Source organism: Coenobita brevimanus, chromosome 23 (genome assembly GCF_032717465.1).
Source record: "Coenobita brevimanus isolate Jiangsu-jjx chromosome 23, ASM3271746v2, whole genome shotgun sequence".
Classification (NCBI taxonomy): domain Eukaryota; kingdom Metazoa; phylum Arthropoda; class Malacostraca; order Decapoda; family Coenobitidae; genus Coenobita; species Coenobita brevimanus.
In genome coordinates, this window is record NC_136976.1 from 49,960,288 (window position 1) to 49,980,348 (window position 20,061).

General features: G+C 42.5%; 1 protein-coding gene across 1 annotated transcript in view; it reads right to left on the reverse strand.

Annotated features, from left to right (window-relative positions):
* The window catches only part of Marf1 (meiosis regulator and mRNA stability factor 1-like protein), a 514,957-nt gene extending 501,828 nt beyond the window's left edge, over positions 1-13,129 (reverse strand). The window contains exon 1 of the mRNA XM_080267004.1: positions 12,257-13,129. Coding sequence (XP_080123130.1) covers positions 12,257-13,129 — 873 coding nt within the window. The remainder of the gene's footprint in view (positions 1-12,256) is intronic.
* Positions 13,130-20,061: the final 6,932 nt, after the last annotated feature.

Here is a 20,061-nt window from a genome sequence, read left to right on the forward strand (position 1 = left end):
TCAAAATCATTTATTCATACAGTATATGAAGCATACGATGATATGGTTCCAAGACAATTCACAGTCAAGTCAATTCACCCGTCAGATAATTCCCCGTCAAAACATGGACGATTTCCCATCAGGACAATTCGCACCCTGGACGATTCCCCGTCATTCAATAAATATCTATCTATCTATCTACTGCCAGACGCCTCAATCCCGTTCGGGGTGGCCACAAACAAATCGTCTCCATGTCGCCCTGTCTCTTGCCATTTCACTGACTTGCTCCCAACTCATATCCCCCTCTCATATACCTCTCCACCCCATCCCTCCATCTCATCCTCGGCCTCCCCCTCCCTCTCCCCCCCTCCACCTCACTCACATACACTCCTCCACAGTCTTTCACCCTCCATCCTCTCCACATGGCCAAACCACCTCAGTGTGTTCCTCATAACGCTTCCTATCATATCCACATCTACACCACAATGCTCCTTTATATCCTCATTTGTCAGCCTGTCTCTCCATGTGACTCCACAGGCTCCTCTTAAATAACTCATTTCCACTGCTCTCACTCTTGACTTGTGTCCTTCCAACAACGTCCAAGCTTCACTTCCATACTTTAGAGTTGGTATCACAATACTGTCATGGAGTGACTTTTTCATTTCCATGCTCACTTCCCTGTTTCTTATCGCTGCTTTCAAAGAACCAGCAGCCTTTCTTCCTTGTTGTACCCTTTCAAGCACTTCACCCTCCAAACCTCCATCCTTACTCATCCCACTACCCAAGTACTTAAATGTACTCACATTTTCCAATTCCTCACCATCCAACCTCGCTGTACATTCACTGACTTCACCTCTCTCAAAGACCATCACTTTACTCTTCCCTACATTCACCTTTAGATTCCGTTTCTTACACACTCTCCCAAACTCATCCACCAATCCCTGCAGCTCCCCTTCGTCTTTACTCAACAACACAGTATCATCTGCAAACAACAGTACAGAGAGTTTCCGAACACTACCCTCTCTCACCAGGGCCACTCCAACATCCACTACCCTACCTTGTACCTCTTTTATTACCCCATCCATGCACAGACTGAACAACCATGGAGACATGACACATCCCTGTTTCAACCCAACCTTCAAAGAGAAAAATTCACTCAGTTCACCATCCACACGCACTGCAGCCTTAGCACCATCATACATACTCTTCACAGCATTCAACAACTTCCCATCTACTCCATATATTCTTAATACTTTCCACAATCCTTGTCTATCCACCCTGTCACATGCTTTCTCCAAATCCATGAAAGCCACATACAACTTCTTTCCCTTCTCTAGAAACTTTTCCACTAAAGATCTAAGAATGAATATCTGATCTACACAACTTCCTTCCTTCCTAAAGCCTCCCTGTTCTTCTCCAACTAATTCCTCTGTTCTTTCTCTAACTCTGTCAGTAAGTATCCTACCATACACTTTTCCTATGATACTAAGAAGACAAATGCCCCTATGATTACCACACACTTCTTTTTCCCCTTTTCCTTTGTACAAGGGAATAATAATACCTGACTTCCAATCCTCCGGAACTCTACCTTCCTCCCAAGCCAATCTGCACATTTTCCATATCCATTCTACTACTATCTCTTCCCCATGCTTCAGCATTTCACCACACACTCCATCAATTCCTGGGGTTTTCCCTAATTAAACTTTCTTCATTGCTTCAACAATTTCTATCCTACTGATTTCTTCCTGTCTTCTCACCTCCTTCCTTCTCCCACCCATTCCCCAGCCACTTATACTCACATTACTTCCATCCTCTATGTTCAACAATTCGTTAAAGTGTTCTCTCCATCTGCTCACTTTTTCTCCCTTCTCCACTAGTAATCTACCATTTTCATCTTTCACTCCCCTGCTAACTTCACTTCCACCCTGTCTTACTCTCTATAAATATACCTATTATTAATTAATCGGTACTTTAATAACTCGAAGATATAACAAGAGAAATTAAAGGAAGAGAATCAATAGTAGAAATGCTAAAACAAAATGAATTACAAGTGTTAGCAAATACACTAGGCAGAATACTGAAACGAAGAGAAGTACGGTAATTATGAATATAAGTCGCAACATAGAAATGAACAATAGAGACTAGGAACAAAAACAGTCATGTTGTTTAAGGACACGAGCTCCCGGATGGGAGTAGGCACCACCAACAACAACAAGCCATGTGCAAGGCAATGCTCTGTTGTCTGTGGCCATCTTGCGACTGTCCTGCCAGGAGTCAGCCCTCTATAGCCAAGTGCTGCACTTTCAGCTTGTACCTTCCATATATGGACATACATTTCACTGCAATTTAGTTGTATGTATTTTCTTTGTATTCATTGCAACTTACCTGTTTCAAGATGGCAAGCAAGAGTGGTCCTTCGGGTAGCAATGGTAATGGACGAGAGCAGCCTGGCACCTCTAAATCTTCGCAGTCAAAGGAGAAATGGCAATACAGGAAAGGGCAGAAATACACCAAGTATACACTTGCTGAGAGTATGGCAATACAATGCATAACTACAGTTACTTAACCACAATTATAGTTCATAAAGTTTACAGGCAGTGCGGGCAAAAAAAATCATGATTTTACGTAGTTAGGTTTGGAGGCCCCGGACCCAAACTAATTTTTCCCATAAGAAGTTCAGTTTAAGTTTCGATAATTTGAATTTCGCGGTGATTTTTAGGTACAGTATCCTCGCGTCCAACACGGTAATATTGTCATGCATGGGTCACGTGTTGGACCAAAAACGTGTTGGACTAACAATAGAGCTTATGGGGAAAAATGAATTATGTCAGCAACCCTAGGAAAAGTCACCCTAAATACCTACCATATACCTATACATATATTGGTACTATTGTAATTATAATAAATGGTACTGTGCTATGAATGATAACTAACCTTTTAAGATAGTGTTGGTGGGCTTGCTGGGAATGGAAGGTGGTATCCAAGGCTGTAGGTAGTCCTACTGGGTCCCCGGAGGATGGCTGCTGGCGTCACTAGCGGGTAGTGGCTGTTGCTCCTCCTCAATCTCCCTCATAAATCCTTCGAAATCACACTCAGAATTACTATCTTCGTCCACAGCCATGGAAGGTCCTGCTTCTGCCTGTCCTAGCACTCTGTAATCCTCGGCAAAGAGCATGCTTCTCACACTGTTGCCAGAGCCCCGTCTCGTGACTGTGGAAAGTGATCACTGTCGCTGACTCGGTAGAGAATAAGAAGAAGCAACTTTGTTTATAAACTGGTACACATGCCGATGAGAAGGGTTTCAAAATGACTGATATTTATTCTAAAATATTAATATGTATTCAGTGTCAGGCTAAATGTTCAATGCTGTAGTACGATACATTCTCTCTCGAGTCGCCTGGGTTTTGGTCACACTGTTTTGCCTGTCGTATCCTCGGCAGGAATCCATCCAGATGAATTCCAAATGCCCGTGGTATCGTCGGCAATTTTACCACGTTACCGTTCCGATTTACCATCGTATCCTCGGCAAACCTGATATGAAGTGCCGTGTGATAGCCTTCAGCTGCCAGGATCTTGTCTTGGTTTTTTATTACGGTCCTCATGTTGGCTTCATTCATGTCGTAGGCCTTGGCAATGTCAACTTTCCTCTCCCCTTTCTTCTGCCTCTCGATGCTTTCTAGCTTGGTGGCCTGAGGGAGCTGCCGACGCTTCTTGGGTTCTCAGAAGGCTTCCTAGGCATCATGAGCAGGGTAAAATGCAGTAACAAGGGCAGAATATGCAGCAAGAAAAAAGCATCTTCCAATGCGAATTATGCGACTGAGTGGCGCTGTGGCGGGAAAAATTTAAACAAAACATCACGTGACACCAGAAGCGTTTTTAATTGGGCGGCATCACGATCACGTCACGATAGCGGGCGGGGAAGGCTACTTGATCAGAAGTTTTCAATGGCTATCATCATCATGGGAATGTCCAGTATGACCGTGTTGGACCGGAGGTGATTGTGCTAGAGTTGAACTCTGCGGATTTCGCCCACTTCTCGGAGCTGTCATGTTATGCAAACACACTCGTGTTACAGTAATTAAATCGTATTAAATAACACTAATTATTTGCTCTCCGTGCTGGACGTGAATCGTGCTGGACTAACGCGTGTTGGACCCGAGGGTGCTCAGTACCCTCGCGTCTAACACGGTAATATTGTCGTGCATGGGTCATGTGTTGGATAAAAAACGTGTTGGACAAACAATAGAGCTTATGGGGAAAAATGAATTATGTCAGCAACCCTAGGAAGTCACCCTAAATACCTACTATATACCTATACATATACTGGTACTATTGTAATTATAATAAATGGTACTGTGCTATGAATGATAACTAACCTTTTAGGATAGTGTTGGTGAGCTTGCTGGGAATGGAAGGTGGTATCCAAGGCTGTAGGTAGTCCTACTGGGTCCCTGGAGGATGGCTGCTGGCGTCACTAGCAGGTAATGGCTGCTGCTCCTTCTCAACCTCCCTCATAAATCCTTCAAAATCACACTCAGAATCACTATCTTTGTCCACAGCCATGGAAGGTCCTGCTTCTGCCTGTCCTAGCACCCTGTAAGCCTTCACTGCTGCCAGGATCTTGTCTTGGTTTTTTATTATGGTTCTCACGTTGGCTTCATTCATGTCGTAGGCCTTGGCAGTGTCAACTTTCCTCTCCCCTTTCTTCTTCTTCTCGATGCTTTCTAGCTTGGTGGCCTGAGGGAGGTGCCAATGCTTCTTGGGGTTCTCAGAAGGCTTCCTAGGCATCGTAAGCATGGTAAAATGCAGTAACAAGGGCAGAAAATGCAGCAAGAAAAAAGCACCTTCCAATGCGAATTATGCTACTGAGTGGCGCTGTGGCGGGAGAAATTTAAACAAAACATCAAGTGACACCAGAAGCGTTTTTAATTGGGCAGCATCACGATCATGTCAAGATAGCAGGCGGGGAAGGCTACTTAATCAGAGGTTTTCCTTGGCTATCATCATCACGGGAATGTTCAGTATGACCGTGTTGGACTGGGGGTGATCATGCTAGAGGTGAACTCTGCGGATTTCGCCCACTTCTTGGAGCTCTGTGCATGTTATGCTAACACACTCATGTTGCAGTAATTAAATTGTATTAAATAATACTAATTATTTGCTCTCTGTGCTGGACGTGAATTGTGCTGGACTAACATGTGTTGGACGCGAGGGTACTGTATATATATATATATATATATATACAGTATATATAGTCAATCCTCGTAAATCACGGCAATTTGGGTCTGGACCACAGCCGTGATTCCATGATTTATGAATAATAACTCTTATGTGAAAAATTAATTTGGGTCTGGACTTTGGCCAACTCGCCCCAACAGCACCCTACCTACACCTATCTAGGCACCATCAAACACAATCATACAAATTTAGGAATATTCAGTGCATGTATTAAGGGATCTCACCTTATCCTATGATGAAATTGCTTAAGTGAATGGAGTGGGATGGTGTTGGGAAGAACTTAGAACCTCTCAGCACTTGTTCTTCCCAAACTCTTTCAACAGCTTTGAAAACTTCTCTCCCCTCTCAACATGACAAATGAGCTCCAAACATTGACTGTACAACAACTGCGGCAGCTTCTTGACACCATACTGCTTAGAGCGCTTCATTGAGGGGTCGGGAGGGGCCATGGCAGGTAGGACGCGGGGGGAAGTTGCACAAAAAAGGCAGGTAGCTCTCGTACTCCACGGCGACGGTCTGTAGTGTGCGGTCTGGTGGGACAAGAAAAACAACAACATGGAGGCATTAGTATGCAGATATGCCACCAGGGACACGTGGTGATTGGTTGTTGGGTTGCGCAGTCTGAATGCCGCGGTTTATGGTTCTCCTCGGAAAAGGCCCACTTGGGTGCCTAGATCTGCGATTTTCATGACTTAACAGTGATTTAAGGTTGCCAGCAGTCTGATGGCCACCTAGCCGTGATTTACGAATCCGTGATTTATGAACACACGATTTACAAGGATTGAGTGTATATATATATATATATATATATATGTATGTACACATAGATTGTGGTAGGTGGTGGCGACCATCATCCACTCACTTGATGTAGTGCTGCCTACTTCCTTAGCTTTTAGCATTCTTTTTCTGTGCCTGCCCTCCTCTCTTCCTATTTCTCCTATCTTTCCTGTCACTTCTTATTCCTTTTCTTTCCTTTACAGGTGGCTTTACATTGAGTGACAAGCCAAATGGTTTCCTGTAAACCAGGAAACCATTTACAACGCTGGGTGGTAACCATATAACCAAACCACATGTGCTCCCTATGTGTCAACAAGTGGGTTGGTGGAAGGTTGGTGCCCCTCCCTGTAAAACAACTAACTCAGTGTCAAATGGCCACCCTTTATGGGATTATGGTGTCTGGCAATAGATAGACATATAGATACAGGCATACCCTGGTTTAACGATCCAACTGGTTAAGCAAAAACCCATTGCTAGGTGGAGTATCGTATCTCGGGGTAGATTTAACATGTAATGTATAGGGATGCATTGTTAAGCCTTGGGTTTTCCCCCCAACCAAGTTCTAAACCTACCCAAAAGAGTCAAGAAAGAGTTTAATGCCAATCTAAATGGCCTAACTGTTGTAAAAGAAGCTAACCTAAGCCTAAAACCTGTGCCTGTCCCACTTGCACCCGGTCAAGGTCACGGGAGAATGTGATCTCTGACTCGTATTCAAACTCGGTAGTGAAGAAGCAACAGCACTGGATACAATCCCACCATCAGACAGTCCCGGGACAATTAAATAAACATCTGTCATGCACAATAATAATGAATGAATGACAGAATCTTCCAAGGTGCGAATTGTTGTGATGGAGAATTGCTGATGTTTCGACAGGAAATTCTCTTGACGGAGAATGCTATCAATGTTGCAATCGGGATAGCCTTTTCAATGGCCCCTCTTTATGTCGTTTTTGTTACTGTTCTGGTTGCTGAGCTCCTTTATTTTCTTCTCTCTTATTTTCCAACATTTATTTAGAAATTCCTTTGTATTTTCAAAGCGTTTTCCCTTGAACTACCCGAATATAAACATGATTTATATATCGATGATGCGATCGGGACAGTCTTTTCAACGGCCCATCTCTATATCATTTTAACTACTGCTCTGGTTGCTGAGCTTCTTTATTTTCCTCTCTCTTATTTTCCAACATTTATTTAGAAATTCCTTTGTATTTTCAAAGCGTTTTTCTTTGAACAGCCCAAATGCAAACACATGTTTTAGCGATGTCACAGTTTTCATCAATGCAAGAAATATTTACTCTCTAAGGTTTTCCTAATCATTAATATTTATTTACAAGTGCCCCTCCCTGTAAAACAATTATCTCTAAGCCCTTGGCCACCCCGTCCGGGAGACATGGCGTCTGGCAATGAATGAATGAATGAATTATTATATATTGCATGATGGGTCAGATGACAGTTCAATGGTCAAACAAGAAATACAGTATTCGTTGCTAAGTCACCTAGTTGTCCACATTGTTTTGTACCTCATCTGATGAATGAGAATCACCCCAAATGACAGTGTTTACTACACCTATGACTAAAACACACTAATTTACTCTAAAAACAGTTTATAAATCTGCCTAAACACAAAATTTGTCTAAAATATCATCAAAATTGGTAAAAACAAAACAAAAAATTGCAAATCTGGAGGTAGGCCTACAATAGGCAGGGTAGGGTGGTATTTCTACCTCCAACCCATTTCAGGGGTATCACATCTAGAGGTATCGTAAATTGGGGTTTGCCTGTATACATATACATATACTGTAAATATGAAACTCTTAACCCACTGCATCCGGCATATATTTCTGCCGACCCTTCTCCTAGCTGGGCATTTCAGAGAAAATCACTTTTTTTTAAGCCTTAATATCTCATATAATACTTAACCAAAAATAAAAAACTAAGTGTCATAATACTCACCAATCCTTCGACTTCAAGCTGATTACCTCAGATTGTCCGTGAAGTGCGTGTAGTCAGAGAGAGTGAGTGGGGAAAGGGAGCAATTTTTGTTTTTTTTTTTTGTCCGTGTCCGTACGCATGGCTGACGAGCAGTGGCACAACTAAGACTTATATTAGCCTTCTACTAATACTGCTACTACTACTACTACTACCACCACCCTACCACTACTACTATTACTACTACCCTACTGCCACCACCACTACTACTACTACTACTAATCTACCACTACTACTGCTATTATTACTAATACTAATACTACTACTACCACTACTACTACTATTACTAATACTACTACCCTGCTGCTATCACTATTACAACTATTATTACTACTACTACTACATAAAACCTAAATAATAATACAGTAATCCCTGTAATAACCGGATGCCCAATTCCTGGACAACCCAATGTCCAGGCATTTTAGGCCTGGGCCTTCGGAACCCAAAAATGGCCAAAAAAGGTAAAAAAGCAAAAAAAATCCGACATTTTTTTCAACCGTACTTTGAACTTGGTATGCGGCACCAAACAGCTTTGTTATCACACATAGTAGGGAGGCCCCCTGCTTCCTCCCCTCCCCACTTACTGCCTAACTACCGTGGTGAGTAGACCTTCATCGCAATGGTTGCCGCACGTGCTTGTTTCTGTGAATAAATGGTGAATAAACTGCAACACCTCGCTACTAGATCACATGGGAATTTACAGTGAATAAACTGCAACACCTCGCCACTAGACCATATGGGAATTTACAGTGTTGTGCTATGTTAAGAAATTGGAATTCAGTGTGCAAAGGATTAAGCGCAGAGAGCAACACTGGCGTGTTGCAACTGACGTGGTGCAAGGAAGAACTGAATGTGCAGTGTTAAACAATTATAATTTACAGTGCAAAGGATTAAGTGCTGCACAACACATGATTACTGTACGTGCTTCAAGAGCATTTTCACCACTGCCAGAGCCTTAGAGGAAGCAGGTTAATCTTCGTAACAACCACGGACTAAATATTTTCCATACTCACTTCTAATTCCAGTAGGGTGTTATGTACAGTAAGTCCTCGTATTTGGACACATTTTACTTCGAAGCCTCGTTTTTCACACACAAAAAAAGTTTCCGAGTTGTCTCACAATTCACGAATTTCCCCACAATTCGATGCTCCCAGCTGGCAGCTGACGACGCATACCAATGCTCATTTGTCAGTGGCCATCTTGCGACGACCCTGTCCACCATAACCAACATGGCAACCACCTTCGATGCATACACCAGTACTATGCCTGAGGCTACCAACATCCTATTGACCTTGAGTGATCTGAAGTCTCAAGTGATGGCCGTCTACAACAGAAACATAAAGGAGCAGAGACAAGCCTGGATCACACGATATTTTCATGAGAGACAGAATGTGGCTGCTATTCTGCAAGACTTGGACATGCCAGCAAGGGTGGATGAAGAAGGAGAAGTGGACAGAGAGGAAATGGATGTGCTGAAGCCTGAGTTCAACTTAGAGGGCTTTGGCATAGGTGATGGGGCTTCCCCAGAGGCCCATGTCGCCTAGTAACTAGCCCATTTACCCTCAACACACCTTCACCTGCCACTCAAGCCAGTCTTCACTTTACTTCTGGTAAGGATTTTTGGTGATGCAGCTCTTTATAACAGCTTTAATGTCTTTTAAAGTACATGTTTATTGTGTTCTGCTGTTTTAGCACTAATAAACACTCTTCATTAAATTCTGGGTAGGGTCTGTTTGGTGTTATAGTACTTTATGACAGGGTAGGTACATGTCCCACCAGAAAGCTCCTCTATTTTTCCCATTGATACTTAACTTCACATTTCAATGTTTTGCATTTCACGAAGTTTTGGAGGGAACATCCACAGCGCAAAAAACAAGGATTTATTGTACGTGGTTTTCTGAGTTAGGCTGGGTTAGGGTCCATAAGTACCTGTCTAGGAGGCATTTTCCCATTTCCCAGACAAACCCAATTTCCGGACATGCCTTTGGCTCTATTACATCGGTTATTGGAGGGATTAATGTATTGTGAGCAAACAGTTTTCTACATACTATCCATAATCCACTATGTTTTCCACCATAACAAAAAAATTTTTCCTGAGATTTGTACTTTCTCATCATAACAAATATGTACAGTACAGTGCACACATGAAAATTTTCTATTAAAAAAAGGCACTGATTTCATCATGAAACAAACTTTCTGCTTCCATTATTCACATAAATATACACAGTGCTGGTGCAAGGCTTGCCCTACGACACTTCCTCCTCCCTCCCTCCTCCCTTTCTCCACTCAACTATATTTTCCACTACAAGAGAATTTTTTCCCCGTAATATGCACTTTTCATCAAAACAAATATGTACAGACATGAAAACTTTCCATAAAAAATAAGGCACTGAGCTCATCACGACAGAAACTTTCTGCTTCCACTATTCACATAAATAAACAGAGCCCAAGTGCAAGGCTTGCCCTGCCGCACTTTCTCCTCTCTCCCTCCTCCCTTTCTCCACTCCCTACCTCCTCTTCCATCTCCTCATCTGTGACAATATCCCCCTCTCCAGGATCAATACACTCTGAACCATTCCCATCACTGGAAATAGCAGATGAACTTACAGGGAGAAATTATTGGCGCACAGTGGAGGACTCACGTGATCCACCCTCCTCATCCGACGGATAAATATTGACACTCATCATGGCAGTCGCTTTCCTCAGAGGAAGAGTCACTTTCTCCACTCACAATTGGCAATAATGTCACCTCGAATTCTCTCCCTATCACACTGTCACTAAGGCCATTTCTTTTCTGACCTTGGGACTTCATTGGTGTTGAAGTCAGCGGCTGTGGGCGCTCAGCCGAGGATCCAAACACAGGGTAAATTTTTTGCATAGGTCTATCCATTACGAAGGTATGCAGGTAACTAGAGCGAGACTTGGATGCTTGCAAGAGGGTTGCTAGTGGCTGCGTGTGGAGAAAATAACCCACGGAAACACTAGATCACACTAGATCATGTGTTTGTGCCACCCGGATGTCCCCAGGCCATTATGTATACATGTCACCCGGATGCCACGGGTCAATTACCTGTCAGAATTAGGTGAAAGCCATGTTGGATATTATATTTTTTTTGGAGACTGCAAAAAATACCCTCAGCCCCGCTATGTGAAGCACTGATCCTAAAGAAATCCTATACTGTACTGTATAACTATTCAAACATAGGAAAAATAACTCCAAACAGTTTTCATGATAAACAGTATAGTGCTAAATTCTACACAAAAATATACAGCTACTGTACTGTACACTGTACTTAAGTGTTTGTTCATTATTCCTATGTGATTAATGGCATGCCATCAGTTAATGACATAAAGAATGGATAATGTATTAATTCAACCACAATTCTGCTTGTCAGATAACGACGTTAATGCTGCACTGGATAACTGGGAGCTTACTGTGTGTGTATTTACCTATTTGTAGTATACAGGAATTGAGCAATGCTCGTGTTGTCCTGTCTCCATATCCACATTTATCAAGTCTAACCATAAACAGTGTGTGTGTGTGTGTGTGTGTGTGTGTGTGTGTGTGTGTGTGTGTGTGTGTGTGTGTGTGTGTGTGTGTGTGTGTGTGTGTGTGTGTGTGTGTGTGTGTGTGTGTGTGTGTGTGTGTGTGTGTGTGTGTGTGTGTGTGTGTGTGTGTGTGTGTGTGTGTGTGTGTGTGTGTGTGTGTGTGTGTGTGTGTGTGTGTGTGTGTGTGTGTGTGTGTGTGTGTGTGTGTGTGTGTGTGTGTGTGTGTGTGTGTGTGTGTGTGTGTGTGTGTGTGTGTGTGTGTGTGTGTGTGTGTGTGTGTGTGTGTGTGTGTGTGTGTGTGTGTGTGTGTGTGTGTGTGTGTGTGTGTGTGTGTGTGTGTGTGTGTGCAGGAGGAGGTAACTGAAGAACTTGGAACAGTAACAGATATAGAATGAATGGAGGGGGACATGGCCATGAGCACCAGCTGTTGAGGGGCTGTGATCCTAAAAAGGTTGAGAACCACTGCTCTAGACTATTGGTCAGCGCATGGAACCACCCCCATCTTCCACAATAACTACTCAATTATCTATCAACCAAGTAAAACTAAACATTGCAACCACGCCTTTTCTCATATAACCGAGCATCTACTGTAGATATGCACTGTTGAAAAATTTAAGGTATTTGAAAAATCCATACTATGGACAGGCAATACAATAATTATACATTTATATCAAATATGAAAAGACCATTATGATCCTGTAAATCAGTGTATAAAAATACCAACCTGACAGTTTTCAATATCCCAAAACACTCCAATTGGAGGACGTCGAGCAGTCTCATACATGGATGTGGCTTGCTGATGTGACTGTCTCTCCTCATCTTTTTGATCTTCCTCATCTTCCATTTCCTCTAAATCATCCTCAGTGTCAGATGTGAGATCTGTTTCAGGACCACTACAGGTACTACCATAATAACCATAAACAGATGTCACTGCACCCCGTCTCCCATCCTTCCTCACAGCACCAGTGTATTGCTGTACTAATTTATCTGGTGTTAAAAAAGATTTAGAGTCAACTGAGGAACTTTTTAATTCTGTCTCCTCCAAACTTCTTTCTACTGACTGTTGTCTGGCAACAATTAGAGCATCTTGTGAGCCAAACATGTCTCTCTCTTCTTTCATCCTCTCTTCCATATCAATACCTATTTCATCCGTAAGGGGATATTCAGCATTATCTTCAGAATCGGCAACGAAACTATGACCTGAATGTGGAAGTTTTGATACAAAAGTTTCTGGAGTCAACAAACGTTCCTCTCCTATAGAATTAGGAATAATATGAGTATCATTATTGTACCTTGTGATATTCATGTTCTCTTGACTCATGACTGCAGCAGGGGACGAACTTTTCTTCTTCTGGTGTGTAGTGAGAGAACAGTGGCCTTCTAATCCTGGCAGCGAAGTAGACAAAACATTGCTTGTTGATGTAACATGTGAAGTGGTTAATGTTACAATCTCTTTGCCCTCTACAAATTCCTTTTCTCGGAACAACACCTCAGCATCCTGTTTCCTTGTAAAGGGATGATAATCTTCCACTGTCATAGTCTGAGGCAGCATCACTGCTGCTGCAGAACTGTGTGAGCCATATTGCTGCCGATTCATCGTCAACATCACAGATTCTTTATTTATATCAGTATAGTTAAAATCATATGGATTAAAATCACTTAAACTAGGATTAAAAGCATAAAAATTTTTGGTTTCCTCTAAACCATCTGAGGATACTAAAAAAGCTTCAGGTGCCAGGAGTGTGTCTCCTGGTGGCGAACTTGGTGGCTGGGGTAAAGCCTCTGGGAAATCTGTGAAAAAAAAAGAGAAAAGAAAAAGGGAATTACTAGTCATCCAAAACTATGAAACAGTCATTCCCCACCTTAGGCGGATCTGTCATGCATAGATCCACTGTACACGATGACGTAACTCAGGACCCTAATCCATTATGAATGTGTTTTCTACCCAAAATGCACAGGCTGAGCTCAGCTGGAAAATTCTAAGATCTTCCAAACCATTTCCCCCCCCCCCTTAAATCTCTGCTGCTTGTGACAATTTATAACTTGTATTTAAGCAATAGAGGTATACCTCAATATACGATACCCTAGATGTGATAACCTGGCTTAATGCTGGGGGTAGAAATACCACCATACCCCTCCTAATGATGGCCAGACCCCAGTGGGGGTAGGGGGGTTTCAAGAATACTCCCCCAGTATCCCTGCTTGTCGTACGAGGCGACTAAAAGGGTTGGTGGTGGGTTAGTGCCCCACCCCGTAAAAAGAACTAACTAAAAAAGCAAATAAAGCGCCTCGGACCCGGACGGACCATACGTTGACGACCAAGGAACGGACAAAGGACATTCTGAGGGTAGGAACGTGGAATGTGAGAGGAGTGAATGATGAAGTGAAAGAGAGAGAGATTGTCCAGGTGCTTGAGGATGCAAAAGTGGATATATGTGGATTGACTGAAACTAAATGGAAAGGTGCAAGGATGAGAGAATGGGAATACAGTGTAGGTATATGTGCGGGAGTCAGTGAGAATGAGAGGGCAAGAGAGGGAGTATGTCTGATGATAAGCAAGAAGTGGAAGGAGAATATAAGAGAGTATGGAACAGTGGGTGCAAGGATTGTATGGGTGAGGATGAAAGTAGGTATACAAGCATGGGCGATTGTATGTGTGTATGCTCCAACAGAGGATCGAGTGGCAAGAGTGAAAGATGAGTTTTGGGCGAGAGTAGAAGCATGTATGGACAAGTTTGAGAGGAGCGAGAGAGTGCTGTTGATTGGAGACATGAATGGCAAAGTTGGGAATGTACGAGTGGATGGAGTGGTTGGTCAGTGGGGTGTGCCAGCTGAAGTAGATAGGAATGGTAGTGCTTTGGTGGACATCTGTGCTGGTAAGGGGTTGGCAATAGCCAACACCTACTTTCGTCATAAGATGATCACCGGTATACATGGAGAGTAATGAGGAGGATGGATGGTGAACTTGTTGAACGAAAGGCAATGATAGACTACGTGTGTGTGGATGAGCGAATGAGAAGACAAGTGTTGGATGCAAGAGTGTGGAGAGGGTGGGGGAATGGAGTCTCGGATCATCACTTAGTGATGGCCAAGGTAAAGATGCAAAGAAAATGGTTGAGGAGGCGAAGGGGAAGCCAGGAGGAAGCAGCTCCTGTGAGAAGAGTGGAGAAATTGCAAGATAGTGAGAAAAGGACAGTGTATAAGAGCATAGTGGAAGAAAGATTGGGAAGGTATGAGCTAGAGCAGATGGAAGGGGTGGAAGAAGTATGTAAGATATTCACGGAAGAGATAAGCGCAGAGTGTGAGGCGGTTTGTGGAGTGAGGAGGAGATGCAAGGGTGTGCAAGGGACAGCATGGTGGAATGATGAGGTGAAACGAGCTGTGGAACAAAAGAAGAAGGCATATGGTGAATGGTTGGTGAGTAGAGGTAGGGGAGAAGATGAGAGAGAGAAGAGAGAGGTATATGTGAGCAGGAGAAGGGAGGTTAAGAGACTGATGAAGGAGAGTAAGAAGAAAGTGGATGAAGAGTTTGGGAGGAATCTAAGTGTGAAATGGAGGGAGAGTAAGAAATTGTTTTGGAAGGAGGTAAAGAAAGTAAGGCGGTGTGAAAGGGGAAATAGTAGGGGAGTGAAAGATAGGAATAATAGATTGTTGGTGGAGAAGAGAGAGAAATTGAGGAGACGGAAGGAGCACTTTGAGGATTTGTTGAATGTATAGACTGAGAGCAGTGTGAGTATAAGTGGTTGGGGAATGGCTGGGAGAAGAAGAGATGAGAGGAGGGAGGAAGAGATCAGTAGGTCGGAAGTAGTGGAAGCGATGAAGAAGATTAAGCTGGGAAAGGCCCCAGGAATTGATGGAGTGTGTGGTGAAATGCTTTGGTATGGGGGTGAGATTGTTGTGGAGTGGATGTGGAAGTTGTGTAGATTGGCTTGGGAAGAGGGAAGGGTTCCAGAGGACTGGAAATCAGGTATAATTGTTCCTCTGTACAAAGGAAAAGGGGAGAGAGAAGTATGTGGTAACCATAGAGGTATTTGCCTTCTTAGTGTGACTGGTAAAATATATGGTAGAATACTCATTGATAGGGTTAGGCATATGACAGAGGAGCTAGTTGGAGAAGAACAAGGGGGATTTAGGAAGGGAAAAGGGTGTGTAGATCAGATATTTGTTCTAAGATGTTTAGTGGAGAAGTATCTAGAGAAGGGAAGGAAAGTGTATGCTGCCTTCATGGACTTGAAGAAAGCTTATGGCTGAATAGATAGGCAAGGTATGTGGAAGGTATTAAGAATATATGGAGTGGAGGGGAAATTGTTGAGTGCTGTGAAGAGTATGTACGAGGGAGCTAGGGCTACGGTGCGAGTGGATGGTGAGCTGAGTGAGTTCTTTGATCTCAATGTGGGACTGAAACAGGGGTGTGTAATGTCTCCATGGCTGTTTAATATATATATGGATGGGGTTGTAAAGGAGGTACAAGGTAGGGCAGTGGATGTGGGGGTGGCCTTAATGAATGAGGGTGAGATTTGGAAGCTTCCGGTGTTGCTGTTTGCTGATGATACAGTATTGTTGAGTGAAGATGAATGGGAGTTGCAAGGTTTGGTGAATGAATTTGGGACAGTGTGTAGGAGGAGGAAGCTGAAAGTTAATGTAAACAAAAGTAAAGTTACGGTGTTTGAGAGGAATGAAGTCACAGAGTGTGCAGTGAGATTGGATGGTGAGGATATGGAGAATGTGAGTGCATTCAAGTACTTGGGTAGTGTGATGAGTAAGGATGGAACTTTGGGGGATGAAGTACGTGAAAGGGTACAGCAGGGAAGAAAGGTTGTTGGTACACTGAAAGCAGTGATGAGAAATAGGGAGGTGAGTATGGAAGTTAAGAAGTCACTGCATGATGGTATTGTGATCCCTACCCTGACGTATGGAAGCGAGGCGTGGACACTGCAAGAGGGGAACAAGTCAAGAGTGAGAGCAGTGGAAATGAGTTACTTGAGAGGAGCATGTGGAGTAACGTGGAGGGACAGGTTGACGAATGAAGAAGTGAAGGAACGTTGTGGGGTAGATGTGGATGTGGTTGAAAAGATTAGGAGAAATACACTGAGGTGGTTTGGACATGTGGAGAGAATGGAGAATGAAAGACTGACTAAGAGGGTGTATGTAGGTGACGTGGAGGGAGGGAGAGGGAGGGGTAGACCGAGGATGAGGTGGAGGGATGGAGTTGAGAGGTATATGAGGGAGGGGGGGGTGAGTTGGGGGGAGGGGAGTCAAATGGTGGGTGACAGAGTGACTTGGAGGCGTTTTGTCTGCGGCCACCCTTTGCGGGATTAGGGCATCGGGCTATAGATAGATAGATATTTTAGACTAAAATTGTGTGTTTAGGTTGATTTATAAACTGTTTTTAGACTTGTGTTTTAGTAATAGGTGGGGTGAACACTGTCATTTTGGGGTTCAGTTTATTAAGCTTGATTTTTCCAGACAAATACTTGACAATTTTCAGATTTTATTTGTTGGTTTTAGTGAGATATTTACATGTGTTAGGCTTAGGTTAGCTTCTTTTACAGCTGTTAGGCCATTCAGATTGGCTTTGAACTTGTTTTTGGGCCCATATGAGTGGGTTTTGGACTTGGTTGCGGGGTAAACCCAAGGCTGAAAAACACACTTTACATGTTAAATCTACCCCGATAAATGATACCCCGCCTAATGATGGGTTTTTACCTTACCAACTGCATCGTTAAACTAGGGTATACCTGTATAGCAATAAACCAAAAATTAAAACACCTGCAGTAAGATGAAGGTAAAAATGTGCGTATTTACCTATTTGTAGTATACAGGAATTGAGCAATGCTCGTGTTGTCCTGTCTCCATATCCACATTTATCAAGTCTACCTTTGCATACATGAATGTTTTTCTCATGCACCACCTCTTTGTCTAAGTCGTTCCAAATATTTAAGTATTTACCTAATATACCTAATCGTGACATACACGGAATGTACTATGCTCGTGGGTTTCCGTCGCTATTTCTCAATAAGTCGAACTTAACTTTAAACTCGTTTAAGTTTTTAGACTGGATGATCTCTTTGTCCAGGCTATTCCATAAGTCTATACTTCTGTAAGGAAAGCTATATTTCTTGATATCCTTCAAGCAGCTTGACTTTTTCAATTTCATTCCATGTCCTCTTGTTGCTCTCTTATCCCATACAAACAGATCTTCTTTGTCAATTTTATCTACTCCCACCATGGTCCTGAACACCGCAATCATGTCTCCCCTCTTTCTCCTTTCCTCTAACGAAGGCAAATCCAGTTTTTCCAGCCTCTCTCTGTATGACAGGTCTGTCAGACTGGGGACCATCTTGGTTGCTGTTCTTTGTATTCTCTCAATCTTGTTTATATCTCTCTTTTTGTGTGGGGACCACACTACCGCTGCATATTCTAACCTGGGGCGGATCATGGCCACTATCAATTTTTTCATCATTTCCTCATCCATATAATGAAATGCTACTCTTACGTTAGTCAAGAGTTTACAAGTCTCTCCAACTATCTTGTTAATGTGCTTTTCTGGTGACAAACTATCTTGGACCAGCACTCCCAAATCTTTCTCTTCTCTCCTTTTTGTGATTAATTCATTACCCAAAAAATAATTCAGTGATGGTCTCCTGGTACTTTTACCCATTTCCAATATTTTACATTTCTTTACATTAAATTTCATTTCCCACGTCCGGCTCCAATTGTGTATCCTATCCAAATCCTCCTGCAGTATTTTACAATCCTCCTCAACCTCTATCTTCCTCAAGATCTTTACATCATCAGCAAACAGACTTGCATAACTGTTCACTCCATCTACCAAATCATTTACGTAAATCAGGAACATTACTGGCGCAAACACTGAGCCTTGAGGGACTCCACTTGTTACTTCCCTCCATCCAGACATCTTTTCCTTTATTACTGTCCTCATTTGTCTGTCTCTCAAAAAGTCTCTCATCCATTCCAGATGTTTCCCCTTTAGTCCTCCTATATATTCTAGTTTCCACATTAGTCTCTTATGAGGTACCTTGTCAAAGGCCTTCTCTAAGTCTAAGTACACACAATCCACCCAACCATCTCTCTCCTGTGCCACATCAATCGCTCTTGAGTAAAAACTCAACAAGTTAGAAACACATGACCTTCCACTTCTAAATCCAAACTGACATTCAGCCAAAATATTCATCTCTTCCAGATATTTTATCCATCTGTCTTTCAGGATTCTGTCACACAATTTTGCGACCATGCTGGTTAGAGACACTGGTCTATAATTCAGGGGTTCTTCCCTGTTTCCTCCCTTGTAAATTGGTACCACATTTGCCCTCTTCCATTCTTTTGGCACTTTCCCCTCTTCCAGTGAGCATACAATTAAGCTGTGAATTTTATCCGCCATTTGTTCTCTGCATTCCTTCAGTAACCAATTAGAAATTCCATCAGGTCCTGGGGCTTTCCTTACATCTTGAGTTTCCAGTAATTTATACACTTCCTGTACCTCCAATTTTATATCTTTCATCACCGGAACATTTCTAATCACTCCCTCCCCTTCCACAAGCTCCTTTTCTTTAGTGAAAACTGACTGGAAACGTTTGTTCATTATTTCTGCTTGCATTGCCGCATCCTTAAAGACCTCTCCATCTACTTTCAGCTTGGTGATTCCTTCCTTTTGTTTCAGTTTGCCATTAACAAATCTATAAAACAGTTTGGGTTCATCCTTGCATTTGTCAATTATACCTTTTTCAAAATTCCTTTCTTCTTCTCTACATATTCTTGTGTATTCATTTCTTGTTCTTTTATATTCTTCCTTTGTTCTGTCGTTACCTCTTATCTCTCTCTCCACACCTTATCTCTCTCTTTTTTTGCTATCATACACCTTCTATTAAACCACTCCTTTTTCCTGTTTTCTTTCCCTCTTACTCTTGGTACAAATTTTTCCACTCCCAAATTATAGAGGTCTAGAAAGATATCCCACTTCCTCTGTATCTCTCTTGTTTCTCTGAATTTTCTCCAATCCGCATTTTCAAAAAAGTTTCTCAGTCCTGTAAAATTTGCTTTGCCAAAGTTGTATCTTCCCTGTCTATGAAGCTCGTCTCTTGGCTCGACGTTTCCTATTAACATCTGGAACTCAGTGACCACGTGATCACTTTTTCCCAAAGGACAGAGATATTCCAATGATTCTATTACATCGGGTTCTTTGGTGAACAGTAAATCTAACCTTGCTGGTGTGTCCTCACCTCGAAACCGTGTCTCTTCTTTGACCCATTGCGTCATCACATTATTCATTATTATATTTAATAACATAGCGCCCCACGAATCCTCGCCGCCTCCCGAGTACCATTCCTCCCAGTTCACCTCTTTACAATTAAAGTCACCCACCAAAATTATATTATTGTTTTTCTCAATTATTTTTTGCAATTAGCTAGCCATATCTGACAACATCTCATGGTATTCGTCATCCTTCCATGCTCTCGTCTTTGGGGGAACATACACTACCGCCATATCTCTCTTAACATTCTCTCCAGT